The sequence below is a fragment of the Panulirus ornatus genome, chromosome 41, assembly GCF_036320965.1.
Source record: "Panulirus ornatus isolate Po-2019 chromosome 41, ASM3632096v1, whole genome shotgun sequence".
Classification (NCBI taxonomy): Eukaryota; Metazoa; Arthropoda; class Malacostraca; order Decapoda; family Palinuridae; genus Panulirus; species Panulirus ornatus.
In genome coordinates, this window is record NC_092264.1 from 15,132,061 (window position 1) to 15,156,000 (window position 23,940).

General features: G+C 41.7%; 1 protein-coding gene across 2 annotated transcripts in view; it reads right to left on the minus strand.

Moving 5' to 3' along the window:
• Positions 1-23,940, minus strand: part of c11.1 (maestro heat like repeat family protein c11.1) — a 148,941-nt gene that overhangs the window by 12,971 nt on the left and 112,030 nt on the right. For both annotated transcript variants that reach the window (XM_071686051.1, XM_071686050.1), the window contains 3 exons: positions 20,836-21,045; positions 19,735-19,884; positions 13,278-13,412 (listed from right to left, as the gene is read on the minus strand). In XM_071686051.1, the coding sequence (XP_071542152.1) occupies positions 13,278-13,412; positions 19,735-19,884; positions 20,836-21,045 (495 nt within the window). The remainder of the gene's footprint in view (positions 1-13,277; positions 13,413-19,734; positions 19,885-20,835; positions 21,046-23,940) is intronic.

A 23,940-nucleotide genomic window follows, 5' to 3' on the forward strand; every position in this document is an offset into this window, starting at 1 on the left:
GAAGTCTGTTGTGGATGAGAGAGCTTGGGAAGTGAGTCAGTTGTTGTTCGCTGATGATACAGCGCTGGTGGCTGATTCATGTGAGAAACTGCAGAAGCTGGTGACTGAGTTTGGTAAAGTGTGTGAAAGAAGAAAGTTAAGAGTAAATGTGAATAAGAGCAAGGTTATTAGGTACAGTAGGGTTGAGGGTCAAGTCAATTGGGAGGTAAGTTTGAATGGAGAAAAACTGGAGGAAGTAAAGTGTTTTAGATATCTGGGAGTGGATCTGGCAGCGGATGGAACCATGGAAGCGGAAGTGGATCACAGGGTGGGGGAGGGGGCGAAAATTCTGGGAGCCTTGAAGAATGTGTGGAAGTCGAGAACATTATCTCGGAAAGCGAAAATGGGTATGTTTGAAGGAATAGTGGTTCCAACAATGTTGTATGGTTGCGAGGCATGGGCTATGGATAGAGTTGTGCACAGGAGGATGGATGTGCTGGAAATGAGATGTTTGAGGACAATGTGTGGTGTGAGGTGGTTTGATCGAGTAAGTACCGTAAGGGTAAGAGAGATGTGTGGAAATAAAAAGAGCATGGTTGAGAGAGCAGAAGAGGGTGTTTTGAAAGGGTTTGGGCACATGGAGAGAATGAGTGAGGAAAGATTGACCAAGAGGATATATGTGTCGGAGGTGGAGGGAACGAGAAGTGAGAGACCAAATTGGAGGTGGAAAGATGGAGTGAAAAAGATTTTGTGTGATCGGGGCCTGAACATGCAGGAGGGTGAAAGGAGGGAAAGGAATAGAGTGAATTGGATTGATGTGGTATACCGGGGTTGACGTGCTGTCAGTGGATTGAATCAGGGCATGTGAAGCGTCTGGGGTAAGCCATGGAAAGCTGTGTAGGTATGTATATTTGCGTGTGTGGACGTATGTATATACATGTGTATGGGGGTGGGTTGGGCCATTTCTTTCATCTGTTTCCTTGCGCTACCTAGCAAACGCGGGAGACAGCGACAAAGCAAAAAAAAAAAAAAAAAAAGACTCATGGTGAGGTGCCTGAGGATTGGCGGAATGCGTGCATAGTGCCATTGTACAAAGGCAAAGGGGATAATAGTGAGTGCTCATATTACAGAGATATAAGTTTCTTGAGTATTCCTGGTAAATTATATGGGAGGGTATTGATTGAGAGGGTGAAGGCATGTACAGAGCATCAGATTGGGGAAGAGCAGTGTGGTTTCAGAAGTGGTAGAGGATGTGTGGATCAGGTGTTTTGCTTTGAAGAATGTATGTGAGAAATACTTAGAAAAGCAAATGGATTTGTATGTAGCATTTATGGATCTGGAGAAGGCATATGATAGAGTTGATAGAGATGCTCTCTGGAAGGTATTAAGAATATATGGTGTGGGAGGCAAGTTGTTAGAAGCAGTGAAAAGTTTTTATCGAGGATGTAAGGCATGTGTACATGTAGGAAGAGAGGAAAGTGATTGGTTCTCAGTGAATGTAGGTTTGCAGCAGGGGTGTGTGATGTCTCCATAGTTGTTTAATTTGTTTATGGATGGGGTTGTTAGGGAGGTAAATGCAAGAGTTTTGGAAAGAGGGGCAAGTATGAAGTCTGTTGTGGATGAGAGAGCTTGGGAAGTGAGTCAGTTGTTGTTTGCTGATGATACAGCGCTGGTGGCTGATTCATGTGAGAAACTGCAGAAGCTGGTGACTGAGTTTGGTAAAGTGTGTGAAAGAAGAAAGTTAAGAGTAAATGTGAATAAGAGCAAGGTTATTAGGTACAGTAGAGCTGAGGGACAAGTCAATTGGGAGGTAAGTTTGAATGGAGAAAAACTGGAGGAAGTAAAGTGTTTTAGATATCTGGGAGTGGATCTGGCAGCAGGATGGAACCATGGAAGCGGAAGTGAATCATAGGGTGGGGGAGGGGGGAAATATCCTGGGAGCATTGAAGAATGTGTGGAAGTCGAGAACATTATCTCAAAAAGCAAAAATGGGTATGTTTGAAGGAATAGTGGTTCCAACAATGCTGTATGGTTGCGAGGCGTGGTCTATGGATAGAGTTGTGCGCAGGAGGGTGGATGTGCTGGAAATGAGATGTTTGAGGACAATGTGTGGTGTGAGGTGGTTTGATCGAGTAAGTAACGTAAGGGTAAGAGAGATGTGTGGAAATAAAAAGAGCGTGGTTGAGAGAGCAGAAGAGGGTGTTTTGAAATGGTTTGGGCACATGGAGAGAATGAGTGAGGAAAGATTGACAAAGAGGATATATGTGTCGGAGGTGGAGGGAACGAGGAGAAGTGGGAGACCAAATTGGAGGTGGAAAGATGGAGTGAAAAAGATTATGAGTGATCGGGGCCTGAACATGCAGGAGGGTGAAAGGCGGGCAAGGAATAGAGTGAATTGGATCGATGTGGTATACCGGGGTCACGTGCTGTCAGTGGATTGAATCAGGGCATGTGAAGCGTCTGGGGTAAACCATGGAAAGTTGTGTGGGGCCTGGATGTGGAAAGGGAGCTGTGCTTTCGGGCATTATTGCATGACAGCAAGAGACTGAGTATGAACGAATGGGGCCTTTGTTCTCTTTTCCTAGTGCTACCTCGCACACATGAGGGGGGAGGGGGATGGCATTCCATGTGTGGCAAGGTGGCGATGGGAATGAATAAAGGCAGACAGTGTGAATTGTGTGCATCGGTATATATGTATGTGTCTGTGTGTGTATATATATGTGTACATTGAGATGTATAGGTATGTATATTTGCGTGTGTGGACGTGTATGTATATACATGTGTATGGGGGCGGGTTGGGCCATTTCTTTCATCTGTTTCCTTGAGCTACCTCGCAAACGCGGGAGACAGTGAGAAAGCAAAATAAATAAAAATATAATACCTCCACGTTTCTACAGTGAGGTTCTGTAAAATACTAACACCTGTTATGTGAGCCTGATGGGAAATGACTGGTGTAGACCCAGTTGCTCATGGCTGCCATGAAGGGTATTCAATTCCATGAGGTTTGTTTGCATGTACTAGATCATGAGCACCACTTTGACCTCTTGCAACATGGATACCGCACAGCTCTTCCGCTAATTTTCTACAAGCTTGCCTGGTGTTTCCCCTTTTGTTACTGCTTACCCCAAATAATTAATCAAGACCCACAAACTGAAGTTATGATTTGAATTCCTTAAGAGATGCCTTGATGAACAAGTGCTTCCAAGATCTATCCTAGTGCAAAGTTGCTATTGTTGTCTGGTCGACCATCTGATGATTTTCAAAATTACATGTTGAAGAAACACATCGAACTAAAGAAGATTAAGATGGATGAGGCCTTTAGCATTTCAAGAGAGAAGAAATGTGTATTTCAAATGGCTATACCTACACAATAGAGGAACCATATGTTGGACTACTGCTATAACAGATTAAGAGAAGAACGGAAAAATCTTCAAAGGAAACTAAACCTTAAGTGAGACCATCAAAAACAATGATTGGACTAAGACCACAAACCCTTCCTTTGTGATGTACCTGTCCAATAAACAACTGGACAAGGATTGTTTGTGTGCCCTAGGCTAAGTAAGTAAGTTACGTTTGCTTGAACAAAGAAGTTAACTGTGTTGATATTGCAAGGTCATTTTGAAGTTTATCATTACTATTATGCAAGAGTTTTGGAGAGAGGGGTGAGTATGTAGTCTGTTGGGGGTGAGAGGGCCTGGGAAGTGAGTCAGTTGTTGTTCTCCAATGATGCAGCTCTGGTGGCTAATTTGAGTGAGAAACTGCAAAAGTTAGTGACAGAGTTTGGAAAAGTGCATGAAAGGAGAAAGTTAAAATCAAATGTGAAGAGCAAGGCTATTAAGCAGGGTTGAGGGACAAGTTAATTGGGATGTAAGTGTAAATGGAGAAAAATTGGAGGTGAAGGTTCTGGGAGCGATGAAGAATGTAAGGAAGGAGAGAATATTATCTCAGAGCAAAACTGGGCATGTTTGAAGGAATAGTGGTTCCAACAATGTTATATGGTTGCCAGGCATAGGGCTCTGGATAGGGTTGTACAGAGGATGGTAGACATGCTGGAAATGAAATGTTTAAGGACAATATGTGGTGTGAGGTGGTTTGATCGAGTAAGTAATGAAAGGGTAAGAGATGTGTAGAAATTAAAAGAGTGTGGTTTCGAGAGCAGAAGAGGGTGTTGAAATGGTTTGGACATATGGAGAGAATGCATGAGGAAAGATTGACAAAGAGGATATATGTGTCAGAGGTAGAGGGAACAAGGAGAAGTAGGAGACCAAATTGGAGGTGGAAGGATGGAGCAATCAGGGCCTGAACATACAGAGGGTGTAAGGTGTGCAAGCAATAGAGTGAATTGGAACAATGTGGTATACTGGGGTCAACGTGCTCTCAATGGATTGAACCAGGGCATGTGAAGCATTTGGGGTAAACCATGAAAGGTCTGTGGGGCCTGGAGAGGAAGCTAGAGACTGAGTGTGAACGAATGTGGCCTTTTCATCCATTTTCCTGGCACTACCTCGCTGAAGCGGGGGTGGAGATGCTGTTTCCTGTAGGGAGCGGTAGCAACAGAAATGGATGAAGGCAAGCAAGTATGAATATGTACATGTTTATATATGTGAATGCCTGTGTGTGTGTATATGTATATGTCAATACGCATATGTATGTATATAAGCATATATGGAGTGAGTATTTTGAAGGTTTGTTGAATGTGTTTGATGATAGAGTGGCAGATATAGGGTGTTTTGGTCGAGGTGGTGTGCAAAGTGAGAGGGTTAGGGAAAATGATTTGGTAAACAGAGAAGAGGTAGTAAAAGCTTTGCAGAAGATGAAAGCCAGCAAGGCAGCAGGTTTGGATGGTATTGAAGTGGAATTTATTAAAAGAGGAGGTGACTGTATTACTGACTGGTTGGTAAGGTTATTTAATGTATGTATTTCTCATGGTGAGGTGCCTGAGGATTGACGGAATGCGTGCATAGTGCCATTGTACAAAGGCAAAGGGGATAAGAGTGAGTGCTCAAATTTCAGAGGTATAAGTTTGTTGGGTATTCCTGGTAAATCATATGGGAGGGTATTGATTGAGAGGGTGAAGGCATGTACAGGGCATCAGATTGGGGAAGAGCAGTGTGGTTTCAGAAGTGGTAGAGGATGTGTGGATCAGGTGTTTGCTTTGAAGAATGTATGTGAGAAATACTTAGAAAAGCAAATGGATTTGTATGTAGCATTTATGGATCTGGAGAAGGCATATGATAGAGCTGATAGAGATGCTCTCTGGAAGGTATTAAGAATATATGGTGTGGGAGGCAAGTTGTTAAAAGCAGTGAAAAGTTTTTATCGAGGATGTAAGGCATGTGTACGTGTAGGAAGAGAGGAAAGTGATTGGTTCTCAGTGAATGTAGGTTTGCGGCAGGGGTGCGTGATGTCTCCATGGTTGTTTAATTTGTTTATGGATGGGGTTGTTAGGGAGGTGAATGCAAGAGTTTTGGAAAGAGGGGCAAGTATGAAGTCTGTTGTGGATGAGAGAGCTTGGGAAGTGAGTCAGTTGTTGTTCGCTGATGATACAGCGCTGGTGGCTTATTCATGTGAGAAACTGCAGAAGCTGGTGACTGAGTTTGGTAAAGTGTGTGAAAGAAGAAAGTTAAGAGTAAATGTGAATAAGAGCAAGGTTATTAGGTACAATAGGGTTGAGGGTCAAGTCAATTGGGAGGTAAGTTTGAATGGAGAAAAACTGGAGGAAGTAAAGTGTTTTAGATATCTGGGAGTGGATCTGGCAGCGGATGGAACCATGGAAGTGGAAGTGGATCATAGGGTGGGGGAGGGGGCGAAAATCCTGGGAGCATTGAAGAATGTGTGGAAGTCGAGAACATTATCTCGGAAAGCAAAAATGGGTATGTTTGAAGGAATAGTGGTTCCAACAATGTTGTATGGTTGCGAGGCGTGGGCTATGGATAGAGTTGTGCGCAAGAGGGTGGATGTGCTGGAAATGAGATGTTTGAGGACAATGTGTGGTGTGAGGTGGTTTGATCGAGTAAGTAACGTAAGGGTAAGAGAGATGTGTGGAAATAAAAAGAGCGTGGTTGAGAGAGCAGAAGAGGGTGTTTTGAAATGGTTTGGGCACATGGAGAGAATGAGTGAGGAAAGATTGACCAAGAGGATATATGTGTCGGAGGTGGAGGGAACGAGGAAGAAGTGGGAGACCAAATTGGAGGTGGAAAGATGGAGTGAAAAAGAATCGGGGCCTGAACATGCAGGAGGGTGAAAGGAGGGCAAGGAATAGAGTGAATTGGATCGATGTGGTATACCGGGGTTGACGTGCTGTCAGTGGATTGAATCAGGGCATGTGAAGCATCTGGGGTAAACCATGGAAAGCTGTGTAGGTATGCATATTTGCGTGTGTGGACGTGTATGTATATACATATGTATGGGGGTGGGTTGGGCCATTTCTTTCGTCTGTTTCCTTGCGCTACCTCGCAAACGCGGGAGACAGCGACAAAGCAAAAAAAAAAAAAAAAAATGGGTACATGACTGGATGGGCCATTCTTCGTCTGTTTCCTGGCGCTACCTCACTAATGCAGGAAACAGCAATTGTGTATAATAAATATATAATAATTGCCTATATGGGCAGCTGATGTTTGTGACACCTTAACTTTCTGATGGTTCAGTGTTACACAAATTGTTTCATGTGCAAAATCATCAACATTATTATACAAATTACCTTCAGGCTATGTGTATAAGTTGCATATGAAATATAGATGGATTCTGTGTTAAGACTTGGGTCCTATCCCCAAGATATCTCAATATCTTTTATTCATCATGACAAATGTGGAAAACAAGATGGTATGGAAACAAACAGGTTAGAGCTGAGACATGCCTTAACGTTTCAACAGTTCAACGGTCTTCCTCAGCATCTGACAGGACTGTATTCCCAGCAAGTGATGGTCACCTGCTCGGACGCCTTGATGTATCGCTCTCTGATTAGATTGCTTTTCCTGCTGCCTTTACCCATTCACAGCAATCTCTGCTTCCTGATGTGACCAGCAGATGAACCCAGGCCTTGTGTTAACATTGTTACAAATCCCTTCCCCTAGGTAAGTTCTCACACTATGACTAAACAGTCGACGCTAAGGGAATTACAGGGCAAGTGTCAAACAGTTTAGTAATAGTGTGAGTTACCTAGAGGATGGGATTATAAACAAAGTTAACACAAGGTCTGGGTTCATCTGCTGATCATGTCAGGCAGTGGAAATTGCTGTGAAGGGATGGAGGAAGCAGGGCAAGTGATCCAATCAGGGAGCGACATGCCAAGGTATCCAACTGGGCAACCATCACTTGCTGGGGAATACAGTCCCGCAAAATGCTGGAATCAGTATCTCCTGAGGAAGACCATCAATTGGTCAAATGTTGAGATACGTTTCAGCTCTACCCGTTTGTTTCCATACCATCCTATTTTCCACATACTATGTTATTTATATATTTTGCTTTGTCGCTGTCTCCCGCGTTAGCGAGGTAGCGCAAGGAAACAGACAAAAGAATGACCTAAACCGCCCACATACACATGTATATACATACACGTCCACACACGCAAATATACATACCTATACATCTCAATGTACACATATATATACACACAAAGACATATACATATATACATGTATATAATTCATACTGTCTGCCTTTATTTGTTCCCATCGCCATCCCGCCACACATGGAATAACAACCCCCTCCCCCTCATGTGTGCAAGGTAGCGCTAGAAAAAGACACCAAAGGCCCCATTCGTTCACACTCAGTCTCTAGCTGTCATGTAATAATGCACCGAAACCACAGCTCCCTTTCCACATCCAGGCCCCACACAACTTTCCATGGTTTACCCCAGACGCTTCACTTGCTCTGGTTCAATCCATTGTCAGCACGTCAACCCCGGTATACCACATCGTTCCAATTCACTCTAATCCTTGCAAGCCTTTCACCGTGCTGCATGTTCAGGCCCCGATCACTCAAAATCTTTTTCACTCCATCCTTCCACCTGAAATTTGGTCTCCCACTTCTCCTCGTTCCCTCCATCTCCGACACATATATCCTCTTGGTCAATCTTTCCTCACTCATTCTCTCCATGTGCCCAAACCATTTCAAAACACCCTCTTCTGCTCCCTCAACCACACTCTTTTTATTTCCACACATCTCTCTTACCCATACATTACTTACTCGATCAAACCACCTCACACCACATATTGTCCTCAAACATCTCATTTCCAGCACATCCACCCTTCTGCGCACAACTCTATCCATAGCCCATGCCTCACAACCATACAACATTGTTGGAACCACTATTCCTTCAAACATACCCATTTTTGCTTTCCGAGATAATGTTCTCGACTTCCAAACATTCTTCAAGGCTCCCAGAATTTTCACCCCCTCCCCCACCCTATGATTCACTTCCGCTTCCATGGTTCCATCCGCTGCCAGATCCACTCCCAGATATCTAAAACACTTTACTTCCTCCAGTTTTTCTCCATTCAAACTTACCTCCCAATTGACTTGACCCTCAACCCTACTGTACCTAACAACCTTGCTCTTACTCACATTTACTCTTAACTTTCTTCTTTCACACACTTTACCAAACTCAGTCACCAGCTTCTGCAGTTTCTTACATGAATCAGCCACCAGTGCTGTATCATCAGCGAACAACAACTGACTCACTTCCCAAGCTCTCTCATCCACAACAGACTGCATACTTGCCCCTCTTTCCAAAACTCTTGCATTCACCTCCCTAACAACCCCATCCATAAACAAATTAAACAACCATGGACACATCACACACCCCTGCCGCAAACCTACATTCACTGAGAACCAATCACTTTCCTCTCTTCCTACACGTACACATGCCTTACATTCTCGATAAAAACTTTTCACTGCTTCTAACAACTTGCCTCCCACACCATATATTCTTAAAACCTTCCACAGAGCATCTCTATCAACTCTATCATATGCCTTCTCCAGATCCATAAATGCTACATACAAATCCATTTGTTTTTCTAAGTATTTCTCACATACATTCTTCAAAGCAAACACCTGATCCACACATCCTCTACCACTTCTGAAACCACACTGCTCTTCCCCAATCTGATGCTCTGTACATGCTTTCACCCTCTCAATCAATACCCTCCCATATAATTTACCAGGAATACTCAACAAACTTATACCTCTGTAATATGAGCACTCACTCTTATCCCCTTTGCCTTTGTACAATGGCACTATGCAAGCATTCCGCCAATCCTCAGGCACCTCACCATGAATCATTCATACATTAAATAACCTTACCAACCAGTCAACAATACAGTCACCCCCTTTTTTAATAAATTCCACTGCAATACCATCCAAACCTGCGGCATATACATATCCCCAGGGATATGTATATGCAAATAATCCAAAATCCGAAAAATCCAAAATCCAAAACACTTCTGGTCCCACGCATCTCAGATAAGGGATATTCAACTTGTAATAATATACACTGCTCTATCATCCTAACAAACAATGAAATGAAAAGTGCTAGTAAACTAAATTCCTTTCCTGACAGTGGGTGTTTCAAAAACCAAGGGATGCTTGAAAATTATGTGGTTAAGGAAAGAAACAAAAGCACAAAGAGTGTATCAAAGCAATATATTAATATCTACAGAGTTATGGAAAGGATAAGTGAAGAAAGTTGAAGATGAATTATGTATACGTCAGAAGTGTGGAAAAAAAAAGAAAGATGAAGTGAAAGAGGCTTTGAATTACTAAGGCCTAAACATTCAAAAGGATGCATTGGCCAAAGTGAAGCAAAGTGATGGAGAAGTGCTTTTGATGGGCTAAACAATGGCATATAAAGCTTTCAAAGTAAACCATGGAAGAGTCTACGAGGTTTGGCTGAGGATAGGGGAGAAAGAATATTTCCCACGTATTCCTGCATGTCATAGAAGGCGACTAAAAGGGGAGGGAGCGGGGGCTGGAAATCTTCCCCTCCCATTTTATTTTTCCAAAAGAAGGAACAGAGAAGGGGGCCAAGTGAGGATATTCCCTCAAAGGCTCAGTCCTCTGTTCTTAACAATATCTCGCTAACACAGGAAATGGCAAATATGTATGAAAAATACATATCATCATTATTGTTATCATACATAATCGTGAGTAAGTAACGTAAGGGTAAGAGAGATGTGTGGAAATAAAAAGAGCGTGGTTGAGAGAGCAGAAGAGGGTGTTTTGAAATGGTTTGGGAACATGGAGAGAATGAGTGAGGAAAGATTGACCAAGAGGATATATGTGTCGGAGGTGGAGGGAACGAGGAGAAGTGGGAGACCAAATTGGAGGTGGAAAGATGGAGTGAAAAAGATTTTGTGTCATCGGGGCCTGAACATGCAGGAGGGTGAAAGGAGGGCAAGGAATAGAGTGAATTGGATCGATGTGGTATACCGGGGTTGACATGCTGTCAATGTATTGAATCAGGGCATGTGAAGCGTCTGGGGTAAACCATGGAAAGCTGTGTAGGTATGTATATTTGCATGTGTGGACGTATGTATATACATGTGTATGGGGGTGGGTTGGGCCATTTCTTTCATCTGTTTCCTTGCGCTACCTCGCAAACGCGGGAGACAGCGACAAAGCAAAAAAAAAAAAAAAAAACATAATTGCTGTTTCTTGAGTTGGCGAGGTAGTGCCAGGAGACAGACGAAGAATGGCCCATCCACTCAAATACACATATACATACATAAACACTCACATACGCACATACACATACACATACATATCAACATATATATACATATACATAGATTTTCATACATACATATGTACATATTCATACTTGCTTGCCTTCATCCATTCCTGTTGCAATCCCCCCACACAAAAACAGCATCGCTATCCCCTATTTCAGCGAGGTAGTGCCGGAGATACAGACAAAATGGCCACATTCATTTACAATGTCTCTAGCTGTCATGTGTAATGCACCAAAACCACAGCTCCCTATCCACATCCAAGCCCCACAGACCTTTCCATGGTTAAACCCAGATGCTTCACATGCTCTGGTTCAGTCCAATGACAGCATGTCGACACCAGTATACCACATCGTTCCAATTCACTCTATTCCTTGCACACCTTTCACCCTCCTGCAAGTTCAGGCCCTGATCTCTCAAAATCTTTCTCACTCCATCTTTCCACCTCCAATTTGGTCTCCTGCTTCTCCTTGTTCCCTCTACCTCTGACACATATATCCTCTTTGTCAATCTTTCCTCACTCATTCTCTCCATGTGTCCAAACCACTTCAACACACCCTCTTCTGCTCTCTCAACCACACTCTTTTTATTTTCACCCTTTCATTACTTACTAAATCAAACCACCTCACACAACATATTGTCCTTAAACATTTCTTTCCAACACATCCACCCTCCTCTGTACAACCCTATCTATAGCTCATGTCTCACAACCATATAATATTGTTGGAACTACTATTCCTTTAAAACATAACCCTTTTTGCTCTGAGATAACATTCTCTCCTTCCAAACATTCTTCATCACTCCCAAAACCTTCGCCCCCTCCCCCACCCTGACTCATTTCTGCTTCTATGGTTCCATTTGATGCCAAGTCCACTCCCAGATATCTAAAGCACTTCACTTCCTCCAGTTTTTCTCCATTCAAAGTTACATCCCAATTAACTTGTCCCTCAACCCTCCAAAACCCAATAACCTTGCTCTTATTCACATTTACTCTCAAATTTCTCCTTTCACACACTTTCCAAACTCAGTCACCAACTTTTGCGGTTCTCCCTCGAATCAGCCACCAGAGCTGCTTTACTGGTGAATGACAACTGACTCACTTTCCAGTCCCTATCATCCCCATCAGACTGCATACTCGCCCCTCTCTCCAAACCTCTTGCATTTCCCTCCCTAACCATCCCATCCACTAACAGATTAAATAACCATGGGGACATCACACACCCCTGCCACAGACCGATCTTCACTGGGAACTAATTACTCTCCTCTCTTCCTACTCATACACATGCCTTACATCCTTGGAAAAAACTTTTCCCTATTTCTAGCAGCTTACCTCACACACCATATACTTTTAAGATCTTCCACAAAGCATCTCTATCAACCCAATCATAATCTTTCTCCAGATCCATAAATGCTCCTTACAAATCCATCTATTTTTCGAAGTATTTCTCACATACATTATTCAAAGCAAACACCTGATCCACATATCCCCTGCCACTTCTAAAACCATACTGCTCTTCCTCAACCTGATGCTCTGTAATGCCTTCACACTCTCAATCAATACCCTCCCATATATTTTCCCAGGATTACTCAACAAACTTATGCCTCTGTAGTTTGAACACTCACCTTTATCCCCTTTGCCTTTGTACAACAGCACTATGCATGCATTCTGCCAATCCTCAGGCACTTCACCATGATCATTACACACACTGAATATCCTTACCAATCAATCAATAACATAGTCACCCCTTTCCTTAATAAATTCCAGTGCAATACCATCCAAACCCACTACCTTGCCAGCTTTCATCTTCAGCAAAGCTTTCACTATCTCTTCTCTCTTAACCAAACCATTCTCCCTGATCCTCTTCCTTCACACACTATGCAGACCAAAACATCCAACATCTGCTAATCTATCATCAAACACATTCACTGAACAAACCTTCAAAATACTCACTTCTCCTGTTGTTACTTCTCCTCTTGCCCCCTTCACTGAAGTTCCCATTTGTTCTCATCTTATGCACAATATTCACCTCATTCCAAAACATCTTTTTATTCTCCCTAAAGTTTAATGATATTCTTTCACCTCAGCTCTCATTTGCCCTCTTTTTAAATCCTTGCACCTTCCTCTTGACCTGCTGCCACTTTCTTTTATACACCTCCCAGTCATTTGCACTCCTTCCTTGTAAATATCATCCAAACACCTTTCTTTTCTCTTTCACTAACAGCTTTACTTCTTCATCCCATCACTTACTACCCTTTCTAATCTTCCCACCTCCCACCTTTCACATACTTGTACACTCATCCATTCCCAATGACACCTCGACCCACAGGAAACAGCATAAATGCATGAAAGAAATAATGATACATATACATTCTTTTCTTTTCCTTCACACTTGATCACTGCCCCCATGTCTGAGAGGTAGTGCCAGAAAACAGGAAAAGAAAGGCCACATCTGCTCCCATCCATACTAAAGCTGTCATGTGTAATGCAGGCTCAACAGACCTTTCCATGGTTTACCCAAAATGTTTCACATGCCCTGGTTCAATTCAATCTGTATATTTCTTTAATCTTACCATATGCTTGGTGAGGTCAGTAATAAACTGATGGTAGTTCAGAGAACCACTGGGGATCAAATGATTCTGGAACATTGTATTCATCGCTTTTGAACCAAGATGAGGGCCCAACGCCTGCAATGCACTCTTGCACATCTAAAGATAAAGAATTTAGATTATTCAAAACATCCTAAAAACTGTTTATTTTCTGTAAAAAATTGAGTCATCATATATTCTATTTCCATCTATCTATATATCTACATCTCTGATGTCTGTTCCTTTTGGGAACTCCTAGAAGGGGTTACCTATGGCAAAAGAGTCACCATAATTGTTGAACTCAAGTGCCACTTCTTAGCTTTTAGTACCTCACCCTAAACACGCCACTGTCAGAGGGAAACACTAGTGCAGTGTTTTCCAAGGTTCCTACCTAATGGTCCTACTAAATGCGTCAACTTGTGTCTACCTAAAGTTCTTGTTTGATGTTCTAATCTATTATTTCTACCTATCGCTCCTGGCTAATGTCCCTACCTAATGCTTCAACCTTATGTTTCTACCTAATGTTCCTGTCTAATGTTCCTACCTACTACTTCCATCTGCTGTTACTATCATTTTGTCAAAAGGCAGGGCTAATGTAAAATACTCACCGCAAGAAAATCTAGTCACGGAGAACGAGATGTGGGAGTTACATACTGTCAAGTGCTACATGTGACAAAGAAAGATTGTATGTTTGTGAGAATCAAAGCCTGAAGCAATGTGGCTTTAGAAGTAGCAGATGTGTGAACCAAGTGTTTGTTCTGAAGAATTTGTTTGAGAAATGCTTAGAGAAAGAGGGGTCAGTATGAGGCACTTATGGACCTTGAGAAGCATAAAACAAGGACGACAAGAGATTGCTTGTGGAAGATGCACGAAAATATGCTATGAGACGAGAGCTACTGTAAGTAATGAGGGGTTTTATCAAGTGTAAATTCGAGCAAGGAGGGAGAAGGGTGAATGGTTCTGGTTAGGGGCAGATCTGTGTCAAGGGGGTGTCAAGTCACTATGGCTGATTCGTCAGTTTAAGGATAGGGCAGTGAAAATGTATATGTTCTATCATTTATATATTCTTATATAAAACCTATCAATCAAACTTCCATTCCATCCCCAGTTGCAACCAACCTCACTAGACATCACTTTCTGCTCACTAGTGACACACAAGGACCAGCTGAAACACATTATACCAGCTATCTGCTGGTCACCTGACAACACTCCATCTAGCTCTTCCAATCAATACAACTATCAAAAACTTTAGCAAACTGCAGGAAAGCAGACTGACTAGCCTTCACACAGTACACAGAAAGAAAGCTCCAAAACTTTGGTATAAATGATTTCTCATATCTAGATCATGCAATCTTACACTTCATCAGCATCTTCAACCAAGCCAGCAAAAGAGCACATACCACAAGGGTACAAAAGAAATATAAACCAAATTTCCCCACAAATCAAACATCTCATAAAGCAAAAAACCAGCTCAAACACAACCATTCAGAGAAATCAGAGAACAAATCCTGACTCTAAACAATACTATTACTAACCTAATCACTGAAAGACACACATTCAAAACAGTGAATTATAAGACCCACGGCAACCGACTCTGGTGCACATAAAATAAAATCCACTCTTATTGCACCAATTCAGCCCCCACTCATGAAACACTCCTGATCCTTTCTAATGAAATCTCTGCTCCCAAGGAACACAAAATAATACTTATGAGACATTACTAAAAAATCAGAGACACAAACCAATCACATCCCAAAAAAGAAAAGGCATGAAAAACCTACACAAAATTCACCCAGAAATAACTGCCCACCCACCATTCACAACCACTGGTACAAGCAATGCAATTAAAACCTTAGAGAACTCTCCTACTACAGGCCCTGACAACAGAGCAAACTTTCACATGAAAAACACCATGGCCCATTTGCAACCCAAGCACTTACAGATATCTTTAATTACTCTTGGGTAAATAACATAATCCCTAACATCTGGAAACTAGCCAGCATAATACCAAACATAAAACCCTCTCAACCCACCCAGCTCCATTGCATCATAACTCAATCACGTTCAGTACTCTTACCATCTTTCATAGTTTTTCTAGTCATCACTTGCTTCTTGGAATCGCTGTCTGCATAGAATTTCAATATTTTCTCTCTTTGCCTCTTTATATCGCAAACAGTTGATGAACCAATACTGTAGATGTCACACAGCTTATACACCGAAACACCAAGGTCCATTTTTTTCAACAGTTCTACTTTAACATGGATCGATATGGACTGGTGTTTACGTATGACACCACGACTGACACTCTCATATGTCTTACAAGCCACAGCTAGGGTTAAATTTAAGCAAAATAAGCTAAGAATCTCACAGAATTGCGGTATCACCATCAACAAGTGCAGTGTAAAGAATGTAAATAAGCATGCCCTACAGACAACGTCATCTGTGGCCGCCCAGTAAACTAGTCTGGTGGCCGCAGTAATTTCAAGTTCCCTTAAGTAATTCTGTCCAGACTAAAGGAGGTGCCAAACCATCAGTTGCCGGAAAATTGGTGGTGTACCAGTACTCAATTGCCCTGCACTTTCTGCATATAGATGCACACAAACATCACAACACTTTATGAACTAATTGGAGGGATGGAATATTTCAAAGAGTGATGGCACCAGATAATAGGTGTGGAAGCTATGCAATGACGGAATAGATGCATAAAAATATATGCATTTGTGGAAGAGTGGGATGGTGCTGAGAGCAGAAATAAAAAGATAAAGTGGTAAGATACCACCGAGTAAAAAAAAAAATATACAAGAATAAAAAATGATTTGGTAAACAAAGAAGAGGTAGTAAAAGCTTTGCGGAAGATGAAAGCCGGCAAGGCAGCAGGTTTGGATGGTATTGCAGTGGAATTTATTAAAAAAGGGGGTGACTGTATTATTGACTGGTTGGCAAGGTTATTTAATGTATGTATGACTTATGGTGAGGTGCCTGAGGATTGGCGAAATGCGTGCATAGTGCCATTGTACAAAGGCAAAGGGGATAAGAGTGAGTGCTCAAATTTCAGAGGTATAAGTTTGTTGAGTATTCCTGGTAAATTATATGGGAGGGTATTGATTGAGAGGGTGAAGGCATGTACAGAGCATCAGATTGGGGAAGAGCAGTGTGGTTTCAGAAGTGGTAGAGGATGTGTGGATCAGGTGTTTGCTTTGAAGAATGTATGTGAGAAATACTTAGAAAAGCAAATGGATTTGTATGTAGCATTTATGGATCTGGAGAAGGCATATGATAGAGTTGATAGAGATGCTCTGTGGAAGGTATTAAGAATATATGGTGTGGGAGGCAAGTTGTCAGAAGCAGTGAAGATGTAAGGCATGTGTACATGTAGGAAGAGAGGAAAGTGATTGGTTCTCAGTGAATGTAGGTTTGCGGCAGGGGTGTGTGATGTCTCCATAGTTGTTTAATTTGTTTATGGATGGGGTTGTTAGGGAGGTGAATGCAAGAGTTTTGGAAAGAGGGGCAAGTATGAAGTCTGTTGTGGATGAGAGAGCTTGGAAAGTGAGTCAGTTGTTGTTCGCTGATGATACAGCGCTGGTGGCTGATTCATGTGAGAAACTGCAGAAGCTGGTGACTGAGTTTGGTAAAGTGTGTGAAAGAAGAAAGTTAAGAGTAAATGTGAATAAGAGCAAGGTTATTAGGTACAGTAGGGTTGAGGGTCAAGTCAATTGGGAGGTAAGTTTGAATGGAGAAAAACTGGAGGAAGTAAAGTGTTTTAGATATCTGGGAGTGGATCTGGCAGCGAATGGAACCATGGAAGCGGAAGTGGATCATAGGGTGGGGGAGGGGGCAAAAATCCTGGGAGCCTTGAAGAATGTGTGGAAGTCGAGAACATTATCTCGGAAAGCAAAACTGGGTATGTTTGAAGGAATAGTGGTTCCAACAATGTTGTATGGTTGCGAGGCGTGGGCTATGGATAGAGTTGTGCTCAGGAGGGTGGATGTGCTGGAAACGAGATGTTTGAGGACAATGTGTGGTGTGAGGTGGTTTGATCGAGTAACGTAAGGGTAAGAGAGATGTGTGGAAATAAAAAGAGCGTGGTTGAGAGAGCAGAAGAGGGTGTTTTGAAATGGTTTGGGCAAATGGAGAGAATGAGAGAGGAAAGATTGACCAAGAGGATATATGTGTCGGAGGTGGAGGGAACGAGGAGAAGTGGGAGACCAAATTGGAGGTGGAAAGATGGAGTGAAAAAGATTTTGTGTGATCGGGGCCTGAACATGCAGGAGAGTGAAAGGAGGGCAAGGAATAGAGTGAATTGGATCGATGTGGTATACCGGGGTTGACGTGCTGTCAGTGGATTGAATCAGGGCATGTGAAGCGTCTGGGGTAAACCATGGAAAGCTGTGTAGGTATGTATATTTGCGTGTGTGGACGTGTATGTATATACATGTGTATGGGGTGGGTTGGGCCATTTCTTTCGTCTGTTTCCTTGCACTACCTCGCAAACGCAGGAGACAGCGGCAAAAAAAAAAAAAAAAAAAGATGAAAGTGGTAAGACAGCAGGGTAGGTGTATGGGTGAACTGTTCCTGAGAGGGTTAAAAAATAATAGAATATAAAATCAGTAAAAAGGAGGAGGGGTGGTTATGACTGACAGGGGATATGTTGATCAGATTTTCTCAGGGAAGATGGTAGAAAAAAGTAATGCAAAAGAAAAAGTTATATTCAGCATTCATGGAGCCTGAAAAGGCAACTGACAAAGTGAAGTGTAAAGCACTATGGGAAATACAGAGGCTCTGTAGTTTAGGAGGAAAGTTACTGGATACAACAAATATTATTCTACGTACACAAGTGACCTCAGCTCAAAAAGTTTTCCTCTAAGGGATGAAGTGTAGGTCAGGGACCTACTAAAGTGCTCATCAATATGTATCTGCATATTAAATCAAATGATCACACATCAAATATTGGTAGAACTGAACCTATGTGTTGAATTTAAACACCCACAAAGGCATGAAAAGTAGGCCAGAGCAACCTACTTTTCATGAGATGCAGAATTGCTCATCAGGATTTATCTGTCTGCCTATCGACACTTCTCCCATCCATTCCCTCTGGGAACTACATTCAAGGGGATAGCCATGGCAAAAGAGGCTCCACTTATCTTTTTGTATGTGATGGATGCATGCTCATCAACATGCATCAGCATATGAGTTTACGTGACTGAACACAAATATACACACTTATTGTTTCTCCAGTCCATTCACAGATAACGTTTTTGTTTCCTATGAGGTTATATGGGTATTGGGAGGATTAGTGATGGCTGTGTAGTGAGCCAGCACTTTAGTGGTTGTCAAGTTGCACTCTTTTGACCCATGTAGCTGTCTTTTCTTTCTCCCTCACCCACATATGGACTGCTGGTATTCTGCCTACAAACATACAATCTCTCCTTGTCACACAACACTTGACAACACTTAATTCACACAACTCATTCTTTGTACCTCCAGATTTTCCAGTGGTGAGTGCTATATACTAGTCCTGCCTTTTGGCAAAATGATAGGAGCAGCAGACAGGAACATTAAACAGAAGCATTAGGTAGAAGCAGTAGCTTAGAACATTAAGTAGGAGCCTCTGAAAACACTGTGCTTGAGTTGCCCTCAGCTAATGGCCCAAGGGTGAGGCACTGAACGCTAAGAAGCAGCACTGGAGTTCACCAGTCATGGAGACTTTTCATGTGGTCACTCCACTCGAGGGAGTTCCCGAAGGAAACAAGCATCAGAGATGTAAGTAGATAGACAGATTATCTCCATCTGAAACCATTGTAAGCCTGCAAGAAAACAGTTATATACAAGTCAGCAGTTTGGAAAATGATATAGCAAATAAATATGAAATCTTGTGAATAACAAAGGGGCTCTTTGTGAAACTTTAGATATAAAGTGATTTGATAAAGTTCCTACAATGTGTACTAATCTTTATAAAAGGCATCTCATATCCAGGAATTAGTTAATGAAACTTTACAATGACATAATTAAACTTTCAGAACTAGTGGGCACACAATAAACATCAATGAATGTTTAACTAAATTCAATGAATATATAACTAGGTACAAACATAACTATTCCTCTTCCCCTATGACAGACAATTAATGGCAGGCCCTCTAGTCTCAATTATGATATAATTCATTGACTAATATCTATGGTGTTAGTGGACAGTGAGCAACAAATCTCCTTTGGTGAGGTTGTATCTTTGACAATTGATGAAACAGTGAGTGTAGTGCAACCTTGGAGCTGCAGGAACTCCAAAATGGGGTCCTTAAACAATGCCAGGTCCCTTTCAAAAAGGGGTCCTGGGGTAAAGTTATGAATGTCCACTATCAACCGATAGCAATATTCTCAGCTTTTATGACAATTCTGCTGCTTCATGGTTCCTTAGGGACAAGAAAGGATGGTAATTATTTTACTCTACCACAACTGTTGGAGGATAAGGATCTGCCAAATGGACTAAGGATGCCAAGAGGTGAAGGTGAAGTTGCTCCTGAAACTCCTCAGAGCTACCAACAGATGCTGCAAGTCCCCGCAAGACACCCAGACCTGCTTCACGCACTTCACCTGATGACTGGAGGAAAAACATAAAAGTTGTGAGGAATGTAAAGCAGTTTTTCTCTGGGAAGGGTGTCCCATAATCCTTGAGAGAATATCTAGGATCCTTAGGGGTTAGAAACCTCTTAATCCCAGCCTTCTCAGTGACCACTGTTTGGGGCTAAAACCCTGTTGGCTTGGCGTGGGTACATGCACAACCCAACCAACTTCTTCCACTTGGTAATGAAGTCATTACCTTGCTAGGCGCTGGTACTTGTCTGCCTCATAATTCTAGGAACAAGCAAGTCAACCATGCTCATATCCAATGTCGAGCCCTTTACCTGTCATGTACTGAGAAATGGGAACAACTTACAAATTTTGCTAACACTGATGCATGTGCTAGTCATACAGAATAATTCCACTACATGAATACACCATACTCTAACCAAATCAGAAAAGAATCCTGAGCCATTGTAGAGTAGCAAAACCATGAAAATAACGAAGGCTGGAGCAGGACGTCTCCAAACTTCTGGGATCCACAGAATTATGAGGCACGTTGTTACCAACTACCAGTGGGATGATGATGATGTTATCACAGAGAGAAGGATGCTGATTGGTTAGTGGGCATACCCAGACAAAGTCAGCAAGCTGCTTGCATCAGAGTGGGTATTAGGCTTTTACCTAATCACAAGGAAGGGGGATATGAAATTTCTGGTTCCTGGGATCCTAGAAATTCTCTTAAAGCTCACAGAATGATCTGGCTCTGGAAAGAAAAAAACGTTGAGAAAGCAATTACTCTTACTCTTTTATCTTATTGTGTATCTTATTATCTATCTGATTTACACAATATCTAGCACTTGATGGTTTCAATTTCAAAGTACCCTACCATTACAAAATTTTACAATGAACCTATCTGAGATTTAAGATTTTACTAACGAAGAAAAACTAATACCTTTTAATTGTAAAGCCAGTAAACACTGGTACCTACTTTTTCTGAAAAGAGTCTTATTCTGATAAGGAGTGTTGGTGTGTGCTGAAGAACAATTTCTTGGGGAAGGCGTGGCAAGAGAGCAGCAAGGCCTCTGAGAGCCTCCAAGGCCACCTGGGTCTCAATACTGATTCCGTCGGAATTGCAGCTATCACGTTGGTCTGTTGCTCCCACAAGAGCAGTAATAATTTCCGTTAGTTTTTCTGATACCTGTAAGATACCATTACAACTGCATGTAGTATACACATAAAAACTTGGGTTATGTCTCTCAAATTACATAGGACAAAGTTCTCGGCATATATCTGGCATTCACAAGTATGTATTTTCACTTCACTTCAATTACTCAAACTTAATCTATTACTAATATTAGATTCTTTCCCTCATTTACTCTTCTGCCTTATCTGACCTTTGTTAGTTTATAGCTATTCTCTCATTCATTCAATCCATGATCTCTAATTCACCTCCCATTACAGAGTGTCTTTTTTTACTATACATGCAAACAAGTTCCATATGAGGTTAAAAAAAACAGTCTTATAAAAGATATTTTGATACAGTGTATGAAATGAGACAAGTTTAGAATGTTATTGTACGGGCAGTAGAAAGAGCAAGATATGTGGAAGAGTGTGAAGCTGAAAGCATTCAGTAAAGGCAAAAATAACTTGTAGTAGTTAATGCAGCACATAGGAGTGTTAAAGATGATGAGGAGAAAACTATAAAGAAATAAAATATAAAAAAATCTTACGAAATTAATCTCATAGTATAAGATATAGTGTAGATTTTTATATGAATTGTAGATTTTTATATGAATGAAAACTAAATGCAAAAAAGTGAGTTGTGAAGAATGAAAAACTTACTCTCTGGTGCAGCATCCCACAAGTTATCAGAAAATCTATATGATATCTAGGTGTTAATAAAAGCCTCTAACCCCCCTGCCTTCTGGTGAAAAATGTGCCTTTTACTCTTCACTAACCACCCACACAGTGGTAAGAGCTATGATTCATTCTGAGGATACTTCCTTCTAATCAAAACTCACCACCCAATGATGATTTTATAATGTTCAGTTGGCTGTTGACCACACCATGCTGACCATCATAATTCTTCAGAAAAAGGACATCACCCAGAGGGTGACTACCATCAGTTTAGGGAAAGGTATTATGAAAGAGTGGGGATGATAAGTAAACTAGCCATGGCATAAGGACATTCAAGAAACAAAAATGGCTTAAGAGTTTTCTCTTGTATCCCCAATGATGACTCAGGGAATGAAAGAATCATGTTTAACAAGTTCCTAGTGGCACAACAAGAGTTCAGTTTCATATACCATAGGCTCTATATGAAAAGCTCAGCCCTGCTAAGGTTATAGGTTGTTCTTACCCAGCAGGGGGACCAGGTCCTCTAAGCTTCGTTTGTACAACAATGCTTGAGAAATGGTACAGTCCCTAGATTAAAGGGCCAAGTGATACTACCTTGCCTACCATAACTTCAGGGGTGATCTTAACTTAGAAGTAGCTTCCAGTGCTCATAACAGAGATAGAAAAGCAGTCTCTGTGAACAGGAAATCTCTTTTCCCCCTGGATTAAGCTAAGGAAATCTCTTTTCTATCAAAATGTGGATCAAGACCAATCAGACTAGCATAAACCAGTGGAAGCTTAACACTGACTGGCACAACATCAGGTCCTGAATCAATGTCATTAAACTGGGATGGCACCTTTCTAATCCCAATGCACTCAAAGCCTTCAATGGAATATAAAAACACATCATGCAGGTTTTCAAGAGTAGAAGATTGGGAAGAGAGGGAAGTCATCATCCATAATAAAAACTGTAACACTTAATTTATTTATTTATTTATTTTGCTTTGTCGCTGTCTCCCGCGTTAGCGAGGTAGCGCAAGGAAACAGACGAAAGAATGGCCCAACCCCCCCGCATACACATGTATATACATACATGTCCACACACGCACAATATACATACCTATACATCTCAACGTACACATATATATACACACACAGACATATACATATATACACATGTACATAATTCATGCTGTCTGCCTTTATTTGTTCCCATCGCCACCTCGCCACACATGGAATAACAACCCCCTACCCCCTCATGTGTGCGAGGTAGCGCTAGGAAAAACACCAAAGGCCCCATTTGTTCACACTCAGTCTCTAGCTGTCATGTAATAATGCACCAAAACCACAGCTCCCTTTCCACATCCAGGCCCCACACACTTTGCATGGTTTACCCCAGAGGCTTCACATGCCCTGGTTCAATCCATTGACAGCACGTCGACCCCGGTATACCACATCGTTCCAATTCACTCTATTCCTTGCACGCCTTTCACCCTCCTGCATGGTCAGGCCCCGATCACTCAAAATTTTTTTCACTCCATCTTTCCACCTCCAATTTGGTCTCCCACTTCTCCTTGTTCCCTCCTCCTCTGACACATATATCCTCTTGGTCAATCTTTCCCCACTCATTCTCTCAATGTGACCAAACCATTTCAAAACACCCTCTTCTGCTCTCTCAACCACACTCTTTTTTATTTCCACACATCTCTCTCACCCTTACATTACTTACTCGATCAAACCACCTCACACCACATATTATCCTCAAACATCTCATTTCCAGCACATCCACCCTCCTGCGCACAACTCTATCCATAGCCCACGCCTCGCAACCATACAACATTGTTGGAACCACTATTCCTTCAAACATACCCATTTTGTAAAAATGTAAAAGTAGAACATAAAAAATATTTCATCATCCATACACCTACATCACAACTTGAGACAGTGTTACATTCCAGGAAAACTTGTCAAACTGAAATGCCTAAGTTAAGCAAATGAAACCCAACTTGGAGGTTATGTTTCTCAACAAAATTTTTCAAACCACTCTTGTGAACAGATGAAACCTGAAACAGCTTACCACAACCACATACCCAATCCTGCCATGATGTAACTGAATATGTTTAATGAAAATTTACTGAAAATGGCTATGAAAAAAAAGTTGGTGAAGTAGCTTGAAGTGCTAGAGTGGGATTGGGTGGAGTGGGGGTTATTGGGAGATAAACAGAGAGAGACTAGGCTTATCTACATCACCCCTCAA